Genomic DNA, 21,176 nt, shown 5'->3' with positions numbered 1-21,176 from the left:
TCCGCGCTATAGTCTGACGATTAATTCACGCTCTAGAACTACAAGTCCCGACATGCACTGGGATCTTGACACCAGCGGCCAATCAAAGCTCAGACTAGAATCATGGGAATTGTAGTCAAATGCTCAATGTCCCCTATCGATAAACGAATACGGTAGAACTGCATATCCCAAGCTGCTAAGCGTCAGACAAACGCCAGAGCGCGGAGGAAACAAAAGGCATGTCGGGAATTGTAGTTTCGCTGCGCACGTGATTGGCAGAGAGCTTATCAGAGAGCGACTACGACTCCCAGAATACTCGTCGAAGTCTTTAGATAAAGAGCCAATAGGAGCGCAGTATTGATAAACCCGCCCACTCACATGGTCGGAGAAGGTAGGAGCTTTGTTTGGAGTGTGCTGAGTGTGTACATGGCCCTATATGCGCAGAGACGGTGCGGTGCTGTATACTGTCAGTATAGGCGTATATACAGGGCTGACTGCAGAGGATCGCGCACATGCGCTCTGCTGCTTGTCTCTCTGAGTTTCATATGTGGGAAATGATCTTGTTGCTCTTGGTAACCGGACTCTGCGCCATCTGGAGTGTAGATTAGAAAGTGAAAGCTGTGTGCTGATTGGTTGCTGGACTGCAAGGCCACATTGTCTGACTTATTTATGCATGTACCATGTTTCGCTGCATGGCGTCCATGATAACGTACGCTGAGCGCTATCTGCCGCTCTCCTCTCCGGTGGACGGGTCTGAGCCTTTGACCCCTTTCCCCCCATGACGTCCATGAGCCTGACCAAAAAAAACCCAACGCTCACATTTTTGGATTTTCCAAATAAAACGTAGTCCTGGAACGGTTAACCGGCGTATAATGTCAATTCCTCCTGGTTTCGGTTTGGTTAAAGGGGCTCTCCGAGTCTAAGATGTCCTTAGTAGGTTGTCAGTAGATCGGACACCTGGCATCCCCGCCCCCACCCGTCAGCTCTTTGAGTTGACCCGCGGTCCCTCTTGACCAAGTACAGCGCCACCACCGAATAGTGGCTGTACTTGATATTGCAGTTCAGTCCCATTCCTACTCGCCTATCTCTGGTGTCCAGGTGGGCTTTTGTGCCTTCTCTGCCGAAAAGTCTTCTGGCCATTGAGTGGTCACAGTTGTCACGTGCGCCGCAGGACAGTGGAGAAGGCACAAAGCACGCCAGGACCGTGGTGGTGGATGCCAAAGCAGGGGAGACATATTGAAATGAATGGGACTGAACTGCAATATCAAGCATGGCCACTATAGGATGTAAGGCGCTGTACGTGGCAGTCAAGAGGGACCGCAGGCCAACCTAAAGAGCGGAGTATGAATTATTTGTATCTTACACCTTTGTCGGCCTCCACAAACAATCCCTTTAAGGCTAAAATAACAAGGCTCAGGTCTACTGCTGGGATGTCTGCAGCCCATACCTGACAACTTTCCCAAAACGCCCATAAAACGGGGTAAACCTGTGCCTGGAGGACTCTCTCGTATCTGTCGTGCACAATAAAGAGGGCGGAAATGGGTGGGGTTACTAAAAGGGGTGTGGCCTGTCAAGACACAGTATGCCATAGCGCACCCTGCCACGGTCAAGGCTCTCATGGCTTTTAGGTCGGAATCCGCGGCCAAACCTGCACCAATAAATATCTATAATTGCTGTGGACAGATTCAGATCTAGATTCCGGGGTAAAGCACATTTCCCCTTCGTGGATAAAACAGTGATTTACATAAAAATGCGGCCCCAAATCTTAGGGCTGGGCCGTTATGACCGAAATACAATCGCGATTAATTGGGCATTTTACTTTAAGTACAGTTAATGGCGATGATTTAGGCCGTGCCCCTTACTGGTTTGTATTGGGTGAACTGGGCGGTTTATGTGGACTGAATGGGTCTGAACTGGTGATCAAACCTAGAAAAAACAATGTTACTCACCTCTCCTGGGCCCCGGCGCGACTCCCTGTTCTCTCCAGTCTTTGATCTGTTTGGGCCGCAGTGGTCACGTGGCATCTCGATGCATAGACACAAGTCATAATGCCACGTGACTACCAAATATTAAGTCTCAGTGATCCCTGAGGTTGGGCAGAAAACCCGAAGAGAAAAGGGAATGGCATCGGAGTCCTGGATAGATGAGGACCGCTGTGTTTTTTTTATTTTTTTTTTTTTTTTTTTTATTTTTATGCTTGTCACCCCCTTTTGGCCTCCGATTATTATACTCTGCGGTCTGAAGGGTCAAGGGTAAGGTCACACAGGGTTTTTTGGACTTCTAGGCTTCGGGCAGAGCTGACTGGGCATGCCCGTGGCCACTTACTGTGTAAGCGGCCATTTTTCTTGTGGCCGCGTGCATGCGCAGTCAGCTCTGCTTGAGGCTTAGAAGTTTGACCCCAGCGCTGGTAGACACATGAAGACCACGTTCCTGAAGAAGATGGAGGCGGCGCTGGAGAGTTCTTTCACAGCATTGGGGACGCCCCCAGTGCTGTTTGAGCGCTGAGGACCGCCTCCAGTGCTGCGAGAGAACTCATTTGCATACCGACGAAAATCAGGATTTATACCAAACAGCGGCGCAGAGAAGACATCTAAAGGTAGGAGAAGAATAGTCTTTCTTAAGGCTATTCCTACTTGTCAGTCACAAAAAAAATAGCTTTTTAATGTGACCAGTAATGGATGACGCTCGGGATAGTAGGTTTGGCTCTGTAACTAATCTTCTGTTTCTAGGACGCTATACGTGTTTGGAAAAGGACCCACATGGAGATGATGGAGAAGGCAGAAGCCATATTAAGTCATACCTTGGAGATGCTCTGTCTCCTGACTGTAGAGGTGAGTAAACTCCAGGCAGAACTGGTGGACATAATGTGTAGGGGCAGGGACTGGGGTGGGGGGTGGAGCCTGACCCGGGAATACAAGGAACATCAGAGACAGGACTGAAGCATCTTATCTATGTAGGGCAGATCAGTATCCTACCCAGGAGGAGGGATTCTGTTTTCTCAATTTCAGACATCCTCCTGACCGCTGTGTGCACCCTAGGGGGTTCTGATTCTAATGATATCCAATGATTACAATGGGGGGGGGGGGGGGGGGGGGTTCTGAACCGTTCCAATCCATTTCATATATCTGGATAGTTCATGCTCTATAACCCTTGTAGCAAAGCATCAGAATATCCCTTGGATTATCAATGTTTCAGTTCTTATGCTGAGATTTCCTGCTGTGGTAGAGGCAGGAAGAGCTGCTCCATGCTGTGTCTGAGCACTGGGTGCTCTACATAGTTACTGTTGCGAGTTCACACTATGAAATACTGCTAAATTAAGATAAAAAAAAACAAACAAACAGACTATTTACATAGGCATAGTTCACAGCCTTGGTACTAGTTTGTATAGGCCGGTGAGGGCCTAGTCTAAAGTCCTGCTGGGTCTGATGAGACGTGATATATACCGTACATCTCTTTCTTAGTAGGTTGCATCATGCGCTTTTTTTTCCCCTATAGGACTACATTGTCGTCAAGAGAGAGATCGATGGAGACAAGTCCAGCTACGGCCTTTGTGCTGCCAAAATCCCCGACGCCTCAGCCGTCCCCGCTGAGCTCTCGTTCACCATCCTTGGAATTCAGGACCTGAATCAGAAGAAGATCCTGGAGCTGGCAGATAAGATTATCCAGCTATTGACATGTGAGGTGGGAAGTTTGGGGAAAAGGTTCCCATAAAGGCCAATTAAAGTAGTTCTCCAATAGGATAGGCAGAGGTCTGACACCCCGGAGGCTTCGGAGACCATGTGATGTCATTGGTCACCTGGTTTGTTCGAAGCTCAGCCCCACTCGGGTGAAGGGCATGTCAAGTGCAGCCTCTATACAAATGTATGGTGCTGTTCTTGGTAAGTAGCCAAGAGACCCCGGGGGTTCTGGGTGTTGGACCCTACCAATCTTTATCCTAAGGATAGTTTCCATATTATTAACCCTTTAACACCTGTCCACACAAGACTGGGCTTCTTGCATCCGCCTCCAGAGTGCACAGACTCCACTGCCAGGGTATTCAGTCTGTGGGCCTGGCCAAGAATACCGGTGAGCCCCGCGATCTTCGCCAGTCCTATAGATTTTCAATGGAGCGCCATACACTTAACCCTTACCACTCCCCTCAGCCCAAGGGCTTCTAAATCCTCCTGTGTGAAAATGTTATTCCTTGGATTTCAGGTGCCCTTAAAATATCAGGACGTGGCGGTTTATTTTTCCAAGGATGAATGGGAATATCTAGAAGGACACGGAGAACATTACAACTACAAGAGAGTGGATGAAGCTAAAGGTAATCTGGGGCCCCGGAGTAAGCCGTCCGCCATGATTACACCTTAGCCTTAAAGGGATTCTACCATTAAAACACTTTTTTTTTTTTTTTTTCTCATTGACACATAGGAATAGCCTTAAGAAAGGCTATTATTCTTATACCTTTAGATGTCTTCTCTGCACTGCCGTTCCGTAGAAATACCTGTTTTCATCGGTATGCAAATGAGTTCTCTCGCAGCACTGGGGGCGGTCTCAGGCGCTCAAACAGCACTGGGGGCGTCCCCAATGTCGCGAGAGAACGCTCCAGCGCCGCCTCCATCTTCTTCAGGAACATCGTCTTCTTCCGGCACTGGTGGTCAAACTTCTAGGCCTTGGGCAGAGCCAACTGCGCATGCCTGCGGCCACAAGAAAAAAAGACGCTTTCTTGTGGCCTGTGGGCATGCACAGTCCCCGAGGCCTAGAAGTTTGACCGCCATCGCCAGAAGAAGATGCGTGAAGAGGATGTTCCTGAAGAAGATGGAGGTGGTGCTGGAGAGTTCTCTCGCAGCATTGGGGACGCCCCCAGGGCTGTTTGAGCGCTGAGGACCGCCTCCAGTGCTGCGAGAGAACTCATTTGCATACCAATGAAAACAGGGATTTCTACGGAATGGTAGAATCCCCTTAAAGGAACAGTGTAACATTTTATTTAAAGGGGCCATCTGGATGTATAAAGTCAATGGGTGGACAGCAAGAGGTTAAAAAGTAAAATTCCCCGTGTATCCCATGACCCCCCCTCCCCCCCCCCCCCCCCCCCCTTACGACAACATATTGGTGGTTTAGAAGAGAGTTTAAAGATGGTTTCCATCCCAACATAGTGGTCGCCAGATAACGCCTCTTTAGCAATAATGTTTCTAGTCGCACGGGCTGTATGGGATACATTTGTTGCAGGGTCTTTGACTTGATCATGGACAGTATAGTGTAAAGATAGGTTTTCTTTCCAACCTGTTCCTTCTCAACATAGAAGACCCTCATGTGATGAACTACCAGGACACTGACCAGAGGAGCCTTGTCCACCAGCGTATAAAAGAGGAGCCAGACACAGGAGATTATCAGGGTACGGATCAAACATTCACCAAAGTGTGGAGATACCAAGAGTGACGACCTAGGGGGTCCATGTAATAGACTGAGGTTCTGCTTCAGGATCCTCTGATATTCCCAGCTGAATGTGCCTATAAAGAGTGTCTCTTGCTCTGGAGGACTCGGCACGTCCATGTCCTGTATTACATGATCAGTAGGTTCCCTATCTGTTACCATTCATGGTGGAGATGATGCTAAATAGAAGAGCAAAATTCTTTAATTTCACTTTAAAGGGGTTCTCCATTTTGGACCGCTCCTACTTGTTCTTGACAATTAGCACCCCCCATACTGGGAGCTCCAAGGGTAAACTTGCCAGGATGTGCTCAGTTTTCTTGCAGCACCCCCACAGGACAGATTGGGTACTACACGGTGGTCATTGATATCCGGTTGAGTAATGCAGGACAAGTCCTCCAGAGTGAGAGACGCTGATCTAATGCCATACTGAATGGGAATATGGAAATGGTTTTGGAAAAGTGGACGACCCCTTTAATTATAAGAGAGATGTACGTCTCAGTAACCACTAGATATATACCGTAGATGATGTTCTCTCCTTTCTAGAAGTCCAGCCTGCAGTAGGTGTTGGCGGCATCCCTGCGTGCTGTATAAAGTCTGAACCTAGAACGAGCTCCGATGAGGACACGGTGGACGATATCCATACAGGTCAGGCCAGGACTATATATCTATGGTAGCTGTATTTATATAGGATGCTATTAAGACCTATGGCTGTGTCACCTACAGATCCTCCCAAGTGTCTGTCTTCGGTCACAAGTCACATCCCGGAGAAACCTGATGAAGATGACGATACTCAGCTCTGCGCAGTAGGTGAGATGACCATAAAGACAGATGAGTCCGAGGCAAATGTCCACTTTTGGTTCCTCTTCATTTTCCAAAGTATGAACAGGCCTTACAATAGAATTGTCCTGATGCTGGGACCACCAGCGAACTGTAATTTTTGGGGGAACGAGGCAACAGGTGTTCAGTTTCCTTTCAGCGCCACCACTGGGGGGAAATAAAGCATTACATGGTGCCATCTGGGTCTTCTGCTCTGGCCAGTTCTGGGATTGTCCTACTACTTATCATTCGCCCCTATAAACTGGAGGAGCTTTTGGCAAATGAAAGTGGAACCCAGAACGGGGACAAGTGGACAACCTATCACTAATCTCTGTGTATTTTTGGTTTTGCGATCAGATATCAACTTTAACCATCAGACGGTGCAGTCAGAAATTATCTACCAGATAACCGTCACCGATAAAAGATGCCAAAAATCGAGGTCGGGAGGGAGAACGGGCCCGTGCGATCTGTGCGGGAAAAGATTCGGCAACAAGTCTTCTCTCAGCCGCCACATGAAGATTCACACGCAGGAGAGGCCGTTTCCGTGCGACATATGCCAGAAAAGGTTTTCCTGCAGGAATCATTTAATATCCCACCAGCGGATCCACACCGGGGAAAAACCGTTCTCCTGTTCCGATTGCGGACGGAAATTCACCAACCAGTCTCACGTCATTCTCCACAAGGTGGTCCACACCAAGGAGAAGCCATTTACTTGTCCAGTCTGTGGCAAAGGCTTCACAAGGAAGTCAAGCGTGGTCAAGCACTCCGGTATCCACGCAGAGAAGAAGCCGCACGTGTGCAAGGAGTGCGGCAAAAGTTACTGCCAGTATGCCAACCTGGTGGTCCACCAAAGACTGCACTCGGGAGAGAAGCCTTTCACCTGCAAACATTGCCAAGAAGGGTTCATCTGCAAATCCAGATTACAAAGGCATGAGCTGACGCACACGGGCCTGAGGCCGTTCCCCTGTCCGCAGTGCGATAAAAGTTTTGCTGACAATTCTAGTCTCAACAAGCACAAACGTGGAGTCCATGCCAAAAAGTCCTAGCAGAACGAACAGTACAACTGCCCTTTGTGGTTAGGGTGGAGAAGACGTGCGGCCTGGACTCCGGGCAACTTTTGGAGGTCCTGGCGGAAAACTAAAGGAGCGTGGAGAGCATAGACCGAATGTTGTGTCCTCCGTAGACTAGTACTAGCCGCTGTATGTATTGTCTCGCCCTAAGAGCAGTCTACAGCACTGGTGATCCTCAGGCCAGATCACAGGAGGATATAGGGTGACATGGCAGATCTACGTCTCGAAGGTCTGGGATGAGTTTTGCCCGTGTTCTCGGTCGCTTCTCCATAAGGGTCACCACTTGAGGAATCTTTACAAGTCACCGGTCTGAAGTTTTCATTTCAATTATTGTGTTCAAATAATAAAAAAATTAAATAAAAGTGAGCGCAAACAATGGTGTCGAGTCTTTGTACATGGCCTGTAGAAGTCACCAAGTTGGTGGTCAGGTGAAGGGCCGAGATGCAGAGATGTAATACTGGAGTTTGCATTTTGTCTTCGGTGCATGCCCGTGCCGCCCGGCCTGTGATATCGATATTCGGTGACGTCTCCAGTCATCGATATAACCAGAACCCTGACCGTAATGGACTTAATGGCCAGGTCCACTCAGGGAATGATCGACTTATTTCAATGAAGTGCCAATATGGCGGTCCATTTACTGCTATGAGACTGCAATCTCTAGTAGCCTCATCCACTAGCAACTGATTGTACCAGCTGATCTGTGCAGGGTCCAGGTATCCGACCTCCACAGATCACATACTGATGACTTATGGTGGTGGATTCTGTATAGGTATAACGCAAGCAGAAAATCTACAGAGGAAAATTCAGACTTTCTGCAAAAAGCGCTGCAGAAAAAAAAAAAAAATGCTTTTCCAAGGCGCCTTTTGGCTGCGGCTCACTATGTGGGGCTTTAGGCTAAGGCCCCACGGGCTGGAACCGCTGCACTAAAGCACTGCGGGGACAACTGCGATGTGAAGGCATTGCGGTTCTTCCCACAGCCCTTTGAACAGAAAGTTCTGAGTTTTCCTCCGCGGACTTTGTTACCATTAGAGATGAGCGAGTACTGTTGGGATCAGCCGATCCGAACAGCACGCACGCATTGAAATGAATGGATGCAACTGGTACTTCCGCTTTGACGCCGGCCGGCCGCTTAACCCCCCGCGTGTCGGCTACGTCCATTCATTTCAATGTGTGCGTGCTGTTTGGATCGGCTGATCCGAACAGTACTCGCTCATCTCTAGTTACCATTATATCTATGGGAAAGCCGCCGACATTTCCGTAGATATAATGGACATGCTGCGATTTTTGTTCCGCAAAGTGGGAATGAGTTTCGCATGAATCCCATAAACTTTGCAAGTACTGAAAAACGCCACAAGTTTTCCAGCCCGTGGGCCCCGGCCTTAAAGGGTTTTCTGGACTAAATTTAAACTAGGTCCCTACTATTAGATTTGTTGGGGTCTTAAACCCATAACCCCCACTTGATTATCTGCACTGACTAGTTTGCATTCAGATGCAGTATCTGGTCTGACCACTATACAGAGAACAGCGCTGTTTGCTTCCTGCTACATTCTCTGTGTATGATCCTTGCAGCTCTAATATTGATGGTCTATCTTTGGCATAGGTCTTCTATACTTTGAGCCCAGAATACCCCTTTAAGTTTGTAGATCCGAGACCAGCAGCAGAGGTTACTTTTGGGTAATAATGGCTTTGTTTGCAAAAATTTTGATCATTGCTTTTGCTCTTCTACTCTCCTCGAGGTGATGACCACTGCCCGTAACGTAACCTACACATTGGGAGACGTTTGCAGGTTTTATTGGGCCTTTGGATACAAAAACTCTTACAAAAAGATTTTGGAGTCATTTTCACTGCACAGATTTTTATACAATATGCAAAACATAAAGGCAAATGACCAAAACTTCTTCTGTCCTCATAACGCAGGGCGCAACGTACAACTTGCAAGAAAAATAAAAGTCCAAACGAGGAAGATTTCACATAATGGAGACAAACGTAGAAACCTAATAACGTAATAAATACGATCCACACCCTGTCATCATCCTCTCGTATAACCCGGAGACCCCCCATATACTGTGATCAGATTGTAGGGGTACTACTAGATCCGCTCAGTAGTAAGTGATGCAGTGAGCGCCCCCTAGTGGTGGTGGTGGGAAGAGATTGCCATTCTCACCTTGTGGCATAACCCTATTAAACCAGTGCTGTGCCCCTGACCTTCTGAGGACTGGTTTGGGTCTCAAAGTTCGGACCCCCAGCAACCCCCATATCCTTACTACCTGCATCATTTTAGTGTAGTAACCCTTTAAGGACTGCCATTACAGGGTTGGCACTCAACTTTCCCAGGATCCTCATTAACCAGAGAAGTGATAGTAATAGGAATCAGACTAAACAATCTGAAAAGGTTGAGGTTGTGGTCATATGAACTATCACCCAACTTTCCCAGAAACAGAAACATCAGCACTACAGAGCTCAGAATATCACTGTCTATCCTTAAAGGGATTTACCATTGATACGTGTCACCCCTGGAGCCCCACCCATCAGGAGGATAGGGGCCCTTATAGGAGTAGTGTGTCTGTATTACTACTATGGAACTGACTGAGCTTTGTACTCCGCTATCCCCATCAGTAGTCGCACATATACACTGCCGCTCCAGGCGCACCGCCGGCCGTTAACCCCTTATTACATTAACACCGGCTTTGGTTTCTTGATTCAGTTTAGTCTTAGTCATCTTTAGTCATCCAAAGCAAAGCGCAAATGTGGAGAAAGGGCGACAAGAGGCGACCACACGTAGGGCAGTTTATTTGTCCTCACCCCCCTCCTGGCAGAGCCGTCTTTAATATATATATATATATATATATATATATATATATATATATATATATATATATATATAGAGACCAACGCTCATAAAATAATAAATCATATATTATATATAAGCCATTATATGTGTCCAGCTGCATTAATAGAATTAAATAATTGATTGATCATATTTATACCTGGGATAGCTGAGTGCCAAACAATATGGCTACCATTCCAGCGCCAAGGGATCTCTGCTTTTTTTTTTTTGTAGACCTACATCGCTAAATCTACAGAGTATCTCCTACTTTTCGCATATATCGGCAAGTCTGCAGTTCAGGATATCAAGATCTGTATAGAAACAGAGGCGTTCTATATACCACTGCATAAGTGCCAAGGACACGGGAGAAGTGGGGTCTGCCTGCTTGGAGGTCCCTGTCCTCAATGAAGCTGTAATGCACATGCTCAATGACAACGCTGTTCTCCTCTCTGGCACTTCTAGCAAATGCATTCCCATAGAAGTCTATGGTGAGGTGGCCAGGGATGCACAGCAGTGCTCTGGGCACATGGAACCATCACTCCAATCACTGGGGGGGGCCTAGCCCGAGATCGGGCCAGGGGACAAGTGTCCACAGTATAAGTGATCAGCATGTGATCTGTCAGGGGTCTTACACTTGGATTTGAGCCCCTGGACAGGGAGCACGTGCAGCACCGCTTCTATTCAAGTTCTACGAGTGTTGATGCAATTCCCTGGAGGTCACCGCTACGTGATGGCCAAGGCTGCTGCATTGCTCCTATTACATGAATCGTATAGGTGCTGCACGTGCTCCCCTGTCCACCAGCACCCAAATCAGTATGCAAAAGCAATTAGAGGCTGCAAAACCCTTTTAAGCTGTAATGGTAGCCATATTGGCAAAAGCCAATCTCAAGGACTACCTTAGGGGTGACACTTTTTTTTTTTTCATGCATTTTAAGAAGACTACTCCAGATGACACTTATGGTAGATCTATGCACAGTCCCATGACACAGGAGTTCAACCAAACGGAAAGAGAATCCCTGCGTCCTGCACTAGGCTTAACACACTGCATCAGCTGTACCCGGAGAGCTCCTTTAATAGGGTTATTCGCTTTCTAATGTGGATGGCCTATTACTACGATAAGCCATCGATACGATATCTGCAAGAATTTGATACCTGGGACCGCCACAGATCAGCTATTCTGGGACACTGGAGCTCCCAGAATGGTTTACATACCCGGGGCCGCACATTTCAATGTCTGAAGGCAGGATTGGATCATAAAGCACTGCCCCATTGAAGTCTGGTGGATAGCGCTGCATTACCTAAACCTTATGCTACAATTTGTACAGAGAGTTAACGCACCTCGGGGTATGTGAACAGTCCCAAAACAGCTGATCTGTGGTGGTCTCAGCTGTCAAAGCCCTGCAGATCGGATAACGATGGCCTCTCATAACAATAGGATAAGCCCTTCAGGTCGACCGTCTCACATCCCAATGAACAAGACATTTCTAAACATTGAACCCTCCTTGATCATCCCAGAAATCCCTTGTGTTTTTGCGGGGGTTGCACTTGTGAATGACGGCCTTGAATTTGGTGGAGAACCTTTTGCCGCACTCGTCGCACTGATGCGGCTTCACCCCGTGGACCACGCTGTAATGTCTCATGGCGCTGGATTTGTGCTTAAACATTTGTCCGCAAGCAATGCATCGGAACGGCTTCTCCTCTAAGGCGACCTGGCTGAGGAACTGCAGGCGGGCCGGGTCTGTGGGCTTCTCCTCGGCGGCAGCAGGTTTTATGGGGGGGTACGGGTGATAGTTTCTATTATTACCGCCACATATGAACCGCTCGCTGATGCTCCAGATGTTGGGGTGCCAGCGATAGTGGGGGGTAGTGACACTGTCCGCTGTAGCCTTCTTGTCAACGAGGCTTTCGTACGTCCCGTCTTCTTTAATCTCTTCTGTCATCTCCACCTTGATTTCGCTTTCATCCAGTAAAGGGGTCGCAGCGAATGTGTCATCTATGATGGAGGGAAACGAAGTGGCTGCAGAGAACAAAAAGAAAGTCAATAAAATAGGTAAGAAAAGACTTGATCCATTGTCCAGAGATCCCTGGGTGTCCACTACTGTATCTGTATATTATATACCTGCAAAGGTCCCGGGTGTATATTATATACCTGCAGAGGTCCCCGGGTGTCCACTACTGTATCTGTATACTATATACCTGCAGAGGTCCCCGGGTGTATATTATATACCTGCAGAGGTCCCTGGGTGTCCCCTACTGTATCTGTATACTATATACCTGCAGAGGTCCCCGGGTGTCCACTACTGTATCTGTATATTATATACCTGCAAAGGTCCCGGGTGTATATTATATACCTGCAGAGGTCCCCGGGTGTCCACTACTGTATCTGTATACTATATACCTGCCGAGGTCCCGGGTGTCCACTACTGTATCTGTATACTATATACCTGCAGAGGTCCCCAGGTGTCCAATACTGTATCTGTATACTATATACCTGCATAGGTCCCTGGTTGTCCACTACTGTATCTGTATACTATATACCTGCAGAGGTCCCCGGGTGTCCACTACCCAGGGGCTCACATTTACGCTTCTCCCTGTAGTCTTCATCCTCATAGTCTTCATCATCCTTCCCACTGGCGGACTCGTAGTCTATTTCTTCCACACGCAGATCTGCTAATTCTAGAGAAGATGACAAGCACTATGATCAGTATACCAGACTATGATACCTGACTTATAGCAATAGGAACCTTTGCCTCAGAGTGCCCATCAGGAGCCTTGGTGAGGCGTGTGACACCCCTAGAGCCACGGAAACAAAGCTCCTGTGGCGGTAGATCTGTGCGGGGTCTATCATGTGATCCCTGGATACAGACGAGACCCAGGAGATTTCTCTCACATTGTGAGGTTTGTTTATGTGCAATTGTAATAAGGTTCACATGACCAAATCTCGGCTCTGATCTTGGTCAGCGAAATATTGTAATCATGTGAATAAGCCCTTACACTCCGATTCTAGCAGGCGCCTCTTCACTTTCTGGGGTTACCTGGGGAGTGGCTTTCATGAGCATCCTCTGCTGTAGTAAGGTCTGAGGCGTCCATCTTGTCAGGTTCGGCCTCTGGTATAATAGTCTGGTATTGCTGCTTGTGACCCTTCACATAGTCCCACTCCTCCATAGAGAAATACACGGCAATGTCATCACATTTTACTGGCACCTAGAACAAGACAATGGTTAGTCGAGGCCGCAGTCCCATCCACTACAATGAGATCTGTCAGGTCTGGCCTACATCTGTCCATCTACTACAATGAGATCTGTCAGGTCTGGCCTACATCTGTCCGTCCACTACAATGAGATCTGTCAGGTCTGGTCTACATCTGTCCGTCCACTACAATGAGATCTGTCAGGTCTGGCCTACATCTGTCCATCTACTACAATGAGATCTGTCAGATCTGGTCTACGTCTGTCCATCTACTACAATGAGATCTGTCAGGTCTGGCCTACATCTGTCCGTCCACTACAATGAGATCTGTCAGGTCTGGTCTACGTCTGTCCGTCCACTACAATGAGATCTGTCAGGTCTGGTCTACGTCTGTCCGTCCACTACAATGAGATCTGTCAGGTCTGGTCTACATCTGTCCATCTACTACAATGAGATCTGTCAGGTCTGGCCTACATCTGTCCGTCCACTACAATGAGATCTGTCAGGTCTGGTCTACGTCTGTCCGTCCACTACAATGAGATCTGTCAGGTCTGGTCTACGTCTGTCCGTCCACTACAATGAGATCTGTCAGGTCTGGCCTACGTCTGTCCATCTACTACAATGAGATCTGTCAGATCTGGCCTACATCTGTCCATCTACTACAATGAGATCTGTCAGGTCTGGTCTACATCTGTCCGTCTACTACAATGAGATCTGTCAGGTCTGGCCTACATCTGTCCATCTACTACAATGAGATCTGTCAGGTCTGGCCTACATCTGTCCATCTACTACAATGAGATCTGTCAGGTCTGGCCTACATCTGTCCGTCCACTACAATGAGATCTGTCAGGTCTGGTCTACATCTGTCCGTCCACTACAATGAGATCTGTCAGGTCTGGCCTACATCTGTCCATCTACTACAATGAGATCTGTCAGATCTGGTCTACGTCTGTCCATCCACTACAATGAGATCTGTCAGGTCTGGTCTACATCTGTCCCATCCACTACAATGAGATCTGTCAGGTCTGGCCTACATCTGTCCATCTACTACAATGAGATCTGTCAGATCTGGTCTACGTCTGTCCATCTACTACAATGAGATCTGTCAGGTCTGGCCTACATCTGTCCGTCCACTACAATGAGATCTGTCAGGTCTGGTCTACGTCTGTCCGTCCACTACAATGAGATCTGTCAGGTCTGGTCTACGTCTGTCCGTCCACTACAATGAGATCTGTCAGGTCTGGTCTACATCTGTCCATCTACTACAATGAGATCTGTCAGGTCTGGCCTACATCTGTCCGTCCACTACAATGAGATCTGTCAGGTCTGGTCTACGTCTGTCCGTCCACTACAATGAGATCTGTCAGGTCTGGTCTACGTCTGTCCGTCCACTACAATGAGATCTGTCAGGTCTGGCCTACGTCTGTCCATCTACTACAATGAGATCTGTCAGATCTGGCCTACATCTGTCCATCTACTACAATGAGATCTGTCAGGTCTGGCCTACATCTGTCCATCTACTACAATGAGATCTGTCAGGTCTGGCCTACATCTGTCCGTCCACTACAATGAGATCTGTCAGGTCTGGTCTACATCTGTCCCATCCACTACAATGAGATCTGTCAGGTCTGACCTACATCTGTCCGTCCACTACAATGAGATCTGTCAGGTCTGGTCTACATCTGTCCCATCCACTACAATGAGATCTGTCAGGTCTGGCCTACATCTGTCCATCTACTACAATGAGATCTGTCAGATCTGACCTACATCTGTCCCATACACTACAATGAGATCTGTCAGGTCTGGCCTACATCTGTCCATCCACTACAATGAGATCTGTCAGGTCTGGTCTACGTCTGTCCATCCACTACAATGAGATCTGTCAGATCTGGTCTACGTCTGTCCATCTACTACAATGAGATCTGTCAGATCTGGTCTACGTCTGTCCATCCACTACAATGAGATCTGTCAGATCTGGTCTACGTCTGTCCATCCACTACAATGAGATCTGTCAGATCTGGCCTACATCTGTCCGTCCACTACAATGAGATCTGTCAGGCCTGGCCTACATCTGTCCATCCACTACAATGAGATCTGTCAGATCTGGCCTACATCTGTCCGTCCACTACAATGAGATCTGTCAGGTCTGGTCTACGTCTGTCCGTCCACTACAATGAGATCTGTCAGGTCTGGTCTACGTCTGTCCATCCACTACAATGAGATCTGTCAGGCCTGGCCTACATCTGTCCATCCACTACAATGAGATCTGTCAGGTCTGGCCTACATCTGTCCGTCCACTACAATGAGATCTGTCAGGCCTGGCCTACATCTGTCCATCCACTACAATGAGATCTGTCAGATCTGGCCTACATCTGTCCGTCCACTACAATGAGATCTGTCAGATCTGGCCTACATCTGTCCGTCCACTACAATGAGATCTGTCAGGTCTGGTCTACGTCTGTCCATCCACTACAATGAGATCTGTCAGGCCTGGCCTACATCTGTCCATCCACTACAATGAGATCTGTCAGGTCTGGTCTACGTCTGTCCCATCCACTACCATGAGATCTGTCAGGTCTGGCCTACATCTGTCCATCTACTACAATGAGATCTGTCAGGTCTGGCCTACATCTGTCCGTCCACTACAATGAGATCTGTCAGGTCTGGCCTACATCTGTCCCATCCACTACAATGAGATCTGTCAGGTCTGGCCTACATCTGTCCATCCACTACCATGAGATCTGTCAGGTCTGGTCTACGTCTGTCCATCCACTACAATGAGATCTGTCAGGTCTGGCCTACATCTGTCCGTCCACTACAATGAGATCTGTCAGGTCTGGCCTACATCTGTCCATCCACTACAATGAGATCTGTCAGGTCTGGCTTATATCTGTCCATCTACTACAATGAGATCTGTCAGGTCTGGCGTACATCTGTCCGTCCACTACAATGAGATCTGTCAGATCTGGTCTACGTCTGTCCATCTACTACAATGAGATCTGTCAGGTCTGGTCTACATCTGTCCATCCACTACAATGAGATCTGTCAGCTCTGGCCTACATCTGTCCGTCCACTACCATGATAATAATAATATTGCAATGGATCTGTGGATGGGTGAAATACAATATAATGGATGCTTACCGTCCCGGCCTGCGGGTGAATGCAGCAGTGAGGCGACTTCTTCTTCACAAGGACATATTTCTACAAGACAGAGCAGAGGATTCTGTATACCTGTAGGATTGTGCTGGGATATACTGAAAGTGTCATGTATGATATATTCTGTAGGTCGCGCTAACCTATTAGTGTCGCTGCCTTTTAGATCTGCTCCACTAAGACATAGCGGCGACTAAGGCTACATCCAGATCAGGATTTTTGGATCTGTTTAACTGTTTAAAGGGATCCTATCGTTAAAACTCAATTCTTTGTCCCTAACACGTAGGAATAGCCTTAAGAAAGTCTATTCTTCTCCTACCTTTAGATATCTTCTCCACGTCGCCGTTTGGTATAAATCCGGGTTTTCGTTGGTATGCAAATGAGTTCCCTCACAGCACTGGGGGCGTTCCCAATGCTGCGAGAGAACTCTCCAGTGCCGCCTCCATCTTCTTCAGGAACGGCCTCTCTTCTTCTGGCGCTGGCTTCAAACGTCTAGGCCTTAGGCAAAGCCTACTGCGCATGCCTGCCAGCCACAAGAAAATGGCTGCTTACACAGTATTGTAAGCGGCCATTTTCTTGTGGTCGACAGGCACGTGCAGTCAGCTGCCCGAGGTCTAGATGTTTGAAGCCAGCGCCAGAAGAAGAGAGGCCGTTCCTGAAGAAGATGGAGGCGGCGCTGGAGAGTTCTCTCGCAGTATTGGAGATGCCCCCAGTGCTGTTTGAGCGCTGAGGACCGCCCCCAGTGCTGTGAGGGAACTCATTTGCATACTGACGAAAACCGGGTTTTATACCAAACGGCGGTGCTGAGAAGACATCTAAAGGTAGGAGAAGAATAGTCTTTCTTAAGACTATTCCTACGTGTTAGGGACAAAAAAATTGAGTTTTAATGATAGGATCCCTTTAACAGATGGCCATCCCTTTACATAGAGATTAGAGATGAGCGAGTACTGTTGGGATCAGCCGATCCGAACAGCACGCTCCATAGAAATGAATGGAAGCACCTGGTACCTCCGCTTTGACGGCGGCCGGCCGCTTAACCCCCCGCGTGCCGGCTACGTCCATTCATTTCTATGGAGCGTGCTGTTCGGATCGGCTGATCCCAACAGTACTCGCTCATCTCCAATAGAGATCTATGTTAAAAAAAAAAAAAGATCAGTTTCTGTCCATGTGAATGACCAACTGTTTGTTTCCATTTATTTTATGTAAAAACCGAGATGTAAATGGAGCCCAAGCTGCCCCATCTATTGGAGTATCAGGTAGTCTACAACCCAGAGACAGACATGTTGTTCTTCCCTTCGCTGCATTTTACATTATCTGCAGAGTGGATGAGTTTCTGGCTTCTGGAAATTAGACCTAAGGAGACGCTGAATCCTGTATTGGTATAATTGGGGCAGAAAGTCCGCAGGAGAAAGGGATTTTCTGAGGATTTTTGATACTGATTTTATAGTTTTGGTACCAGAAGCGTTGCCGCAGTTGTTGGAGGGAATACTGAGTGTCAGATTCCCCCATAACCTGATGCCGACTACCTATCCTGAGGACAGATCATCACAACCCTCCGAATCCCCTTTAATACAATGAGATGAATTTATTATGGCCGGCGTCTTGTACGGCAATCTTAATAAATATCCCGGCCACCCAATAACTCAGACGCCCTCCCGCGCAACAGAATCCACTGCAGATTTCCTCTATAACTTGCACCAGTTTTTTGTCATGAGTTATAGTAAATTTGTGGGTATAGAAAGAGGGAAGTGGCGCAAAAAATAGGCATGCACCTAATCTGATGTGTCCCACATCTACTCTCATCTACACCAGTCTTCAGGCTTAGAGGGAATAGTCACTTCCTCCCACGTTCCTCCGAACGTACTGCGCATGCCCGTGGACATAGTGCCGAAACCGCAATTTCGCGCATGCGCAGTACGTTCGGCAAAGTTCGCTGAACAGAGCGTACTGCGCAGGTGTCCGACGACAAGCCGAGAAGAAGGAAGGGGCGGATGCAGAAGAAGACAGAGGTGGCGCTGGAGTCAGTTTTCGAGCAGCAATGGGGACGCCCCCATCGCATCTCCTGCGCTGGGGTCCGCCCCCATCGCTGCGAGAGAACTAATTAGCATACTGGTACAAACCGGTATTTTGAATGAACGGCGCGGCAGAGAGCACTTCCAAAGGTAGGAGACGAATAGCCTTTCTAAAGGCTATTCCGACGTGTTACCTAGAAAAAAAAGTTTTTTAATGGTAGAATCCCTTTAAGTAATGCTATACAGAGACACATCCTCGAAGAGGCGCTCTCACCTCTCCTGTCAGCAGGTAGATGATCTCCAGGGCGTGATTGAGGATCTTCTCAGATATCTTTTCCTTGGAGATGGTCATATTCTTCACCGAGGAGGCAACGTGATCCAGCATGGCCACTAAACACTGCGGGGTGGAGGAGAATACGACGTCATACAGGGTAGTATACATAGAAACCGACCATAAAGTGGCCAAACCGCAGAATACACTATGTACTGAGCTCCGCCTAGCTCCACCCACTTGTCTAAAAAGTGTCGAGCAGATCGTGAAATGGAGAAAGTGGCGCATCTTTTGCACAAATGCCCATACGCCATGCACGTTCCACTTTTGCATCAGAAATCTTCCCTTTTCTTTGGACCCCAAACAATCTGATATGAAAAATGTTCAGACCCGGACAATATCTGTGGACTATGATGACTCTATAGAAATAAACTATAATAAGATCCTCGACAACCCCTTTTAATTCACTGTATGGGAGCTATTCATACGACCAATGTTTTGTGGCCTTGTTTTAAAGGGGATGTCTGGTCTCTACTCCAACACCTGGGACTCCTGCAGATCACTGGTACTGAGGGAGCACAGGACGGCACAGTGCCCCACTGAAGTCTATGGATAACCCTTGTAGGAGTCCTTAGAGAAGAGCGAGTACTATTCGGAACTCCCGTTTCGAATAGCACGCACCCATAGGAATGAATGGACGCAGCTGGCACACAGGGGGTTAAGCAGCCGGCAAAGTCTGCGTGCCGGCCGCTTCCATTCATTCCTATGGGTGCGTGCTATTCGAAACACCCGTTTCAAATAGTACTCGCTTCAAAAAAACAGGTAAGGTCTTATTTTTGTCTGTTTTTACAGATGCTTCAATATGGCTCGTTCACATCTGCGCCGGCACTCTGTACTTGAGGTTTCTGTTTCCTGCCTAAAACAGAGCAGGAGACGGAAGCCTGCAGGAGACTTTCTCACCCATTCATTTGAATGGGTGAGAAAGCTGTCCGGCCGTGAGCGTTTTAGGCTCTCCGTCGCGAAACCGGGTTTTATAATCCGGACACAGAGTCGGACATGCACTACTCTGCGTCCGGTTTAAAAAAGATGGTTTTGCGGCGGAGAGCCTAAAACGCTCACCGCCGCGCACGGCCGGACCCGGTCTATGGTTTCTGTCTTCTGGCATGCAGAAGACGGAAACCACAGAACGGAGACATGAACGCAGGTGTGAACCCAGCGTATGTGCAACGGAATAAAGGATCTCCGCTCCCCTCGGGTGCAAGCAGCACTTTTCTCTCTGTAGGCTTTGTGCGGAAACCACACGGACCCCCATTATCATCTATGGGGTCCGCGGGTTTCTCCGGTAACCACTTTTTAATGCGTATAGGTTTCCGTTCTGGCGGACTCCCCCAATGGAAACCTGAAGACAGATATTAACTGGGCCTAAGTGCGACGCAGACGGCGCCGATGACATCAACAACGCGTGTCCACCGCGACCAGATATTCATTACGAGGAAATAGATCATCGCATTTTTAGACTGGGGCCATTTGGCGACCGCGACGGCTTCACCCTCGGCAGTGACCGGCAAATGTCGTCAAAAAGTCGACGCGTTTAGGACGCTTTTAGAAGTGAAGGAGTCGCAGTCGCGGCCAAAGTCACCGAATGGTCCTGGTCTGAAAACGACTTATTTTTCATAGGACATATTTTGTGTGAGGCCTCTCCGGTGGCCATGGATACACAGGGTTGTGGTTGTCAGCAGCATTATATATACAGGTCTGTGGTCAGCACGTGAGGGGGGGTTAGAGGGGGATATTTAGGTGACATTTAACCAGTTAATACTCCCCCCACGGCTATAACACAGGACCAGGGGCCATGCAGGGCACGCAGACACCCCTGCCAGCACTGTGAGGGGCGGACACTACAAAATGGCCACTCCGCCGCGGCAGCCAATCAGCGATCAGCTTACATCCGCAACATCCAATCGGCGCCATGAAAGCAAGTGCCTGATTGGCTGCCGCTGTAAAGCCAGTTTTGCTATTGAATGCGTTGTTCTGCGCTCTCCTCAGTCAGGGCTCGGTAACTCCATGTCCTTCTGACCCGCGGGTCACCGCCGCAGGTCTACAACACGCAGGTGAACAAGTTTTTGGCTGGCGCTGTTGAATGCTGAGCGACAGAGCCTGCTGAGACTTGTAGTCCACCTCGGCCCGTGCACAGCGCAGTCACACTGATGCTGAAGGGCTCTTAGACTGTCACTGACAACACATAGCAATAAAGACAGTTCTTACCTTCCTTAGATACAGGCTTGGCTTTGATTGGTTACTTCCGCGTCATGTGACCATAGACGCAAAGCTCACTGGGAGTTGTAGTTACAATCACTGACGTGCTATGCAGATTAGCCAATGGTATCAGAGATCGGATCCCGCCAATGGGAGCCGCAGTTCGGTATTGATACGCACATTAGCCCCGC

The 21,176-nt window shown here is 48.2% G+C and overlaps 2 protein-coding genes across 2 annotated transcripts; one reads left to right on the top strand and one right to left on the bottom strand.

The window, feature by feature from the left end:
* The first annotated feature begins 348 nt into the window (after positions 1-348).
* LOC142185070 (gastrula zinc finger protein XlCGF66.1-like) lies at positions 349-7,579 on the top strand. Its single transcript, XM_075260320.1, has 8 exons — positions 349-370; positions 2,709-2,810; positions 3,475-3,660; positions 4,174-4,282; positions 5,261-5,353; positions 5,935-6,036; positions 6,115-6,198; positions 6,565-7,579. The coding sequence occupies exons 2-8, from the start codon at positions 2,739-2,741 to the stop codon at positions 7,251-7,253; spliced, it is 1,335 nt and encodes a 444-aa protein (XP_075116421.1). The 5' UTR covers positions 349-370; positions 2,709-2,738; the 3' UTR covers positions 7,254-7,579.
* A 1,600-nt stretch (positions 7,580-9,179) lies between these two features.
* On the bottom strand, positions 9,180-21,047 carry LOC142185147 (uncharacterized). The gene is made up of 6 exons (XM_075260410.1): positions 20,995-21,047; positions 18,733-18,855; positions 16,435-16,494; positions 13,140-13,308; positions 12,643-12,780; positions 9,180-12,121 (listed from the first exon to the last, which is right to left on the bottom strand). The coding sequence occupies exons 2-6, from the start codon at positions 18,841-18,843 to the stop codon at positions 11,589-11,591; spliced, it is 1,011 nt and encodes a 336-aa protein (XP_075116511.1). The 5' UTR covers positions 18,844-18,855; positions 20,995-21,047; the 3' UTR covers positions 9,180-11,588.
* Positions 21,048-21,176: the final 129 nt, after the last annotated feature.

Source organism: Leptodactylus fuscus, chromosome 11, assembly GCF_031893055.1.
Source record: "Leptodactylus fuscus isolate aLepFus1 chromosome 11, aLepFus1.hap2, whole genome shotgun sequence".
In the NCBI taxonomy this organism is placed as follows: Eukaryota; Metazoa; Chordata; class Amphibia; order Anura; family Leptodactylidae; genus Leptodactylus; species Leptodactylus fuscus.
Note: the sequence above shows the minus strand (reverse complement) of the source record. Positions and strands in the feature narration are given on the sequence as shown.

Excerpts from the sequence above, each read along its gene's own strand:
- LOC142185070 (XM_075260320.1), top strand. The coding sequence starts at position 2,739 with ATGGAGATGATGGAGAAGGCAGAAGCCATATTAAGTCATACCTTGGAG. Across the intron at positions 2,811-3,474 it reads TCTGTCTCCTGACTGTAGAG|GACTACATTGTCGTCAAGAG; the intron begins GTGAGTAAACTC and ends TTTCCCCTATAG. Across the intron at positions 5,354-5,934 it reads AGACACAGGAGATTATCAGG|AAGTCCAGCCTGCAGTAGGT; the intron begins GTACGGATCAAA and ends TCTCCTTTCTAG.
- LOC142185147 (XM_075260410.1), bottom strand. The coding sequence starts at position 18,843 with ATGCTGGATCACGTTGCCTCCTCGGTGAAGAATATGACCATCTCCAAG. Across the intron at positions 13,309-16,434 it reads TTCACCCGCAGGCCGGGACG|GTGCCAGTAAAATGTGATGA; the intron begins GTAAGCATCCAT and ends GTCTTGTTCTAG. Across the intron at positions 12,122-12,642 it reads ACACCCGGGGACCTCTGCAG|CCACTTCGTTTCCCTCCATC; the intron begins GTATATAGTATA and ends TGTTCTCTGCAG.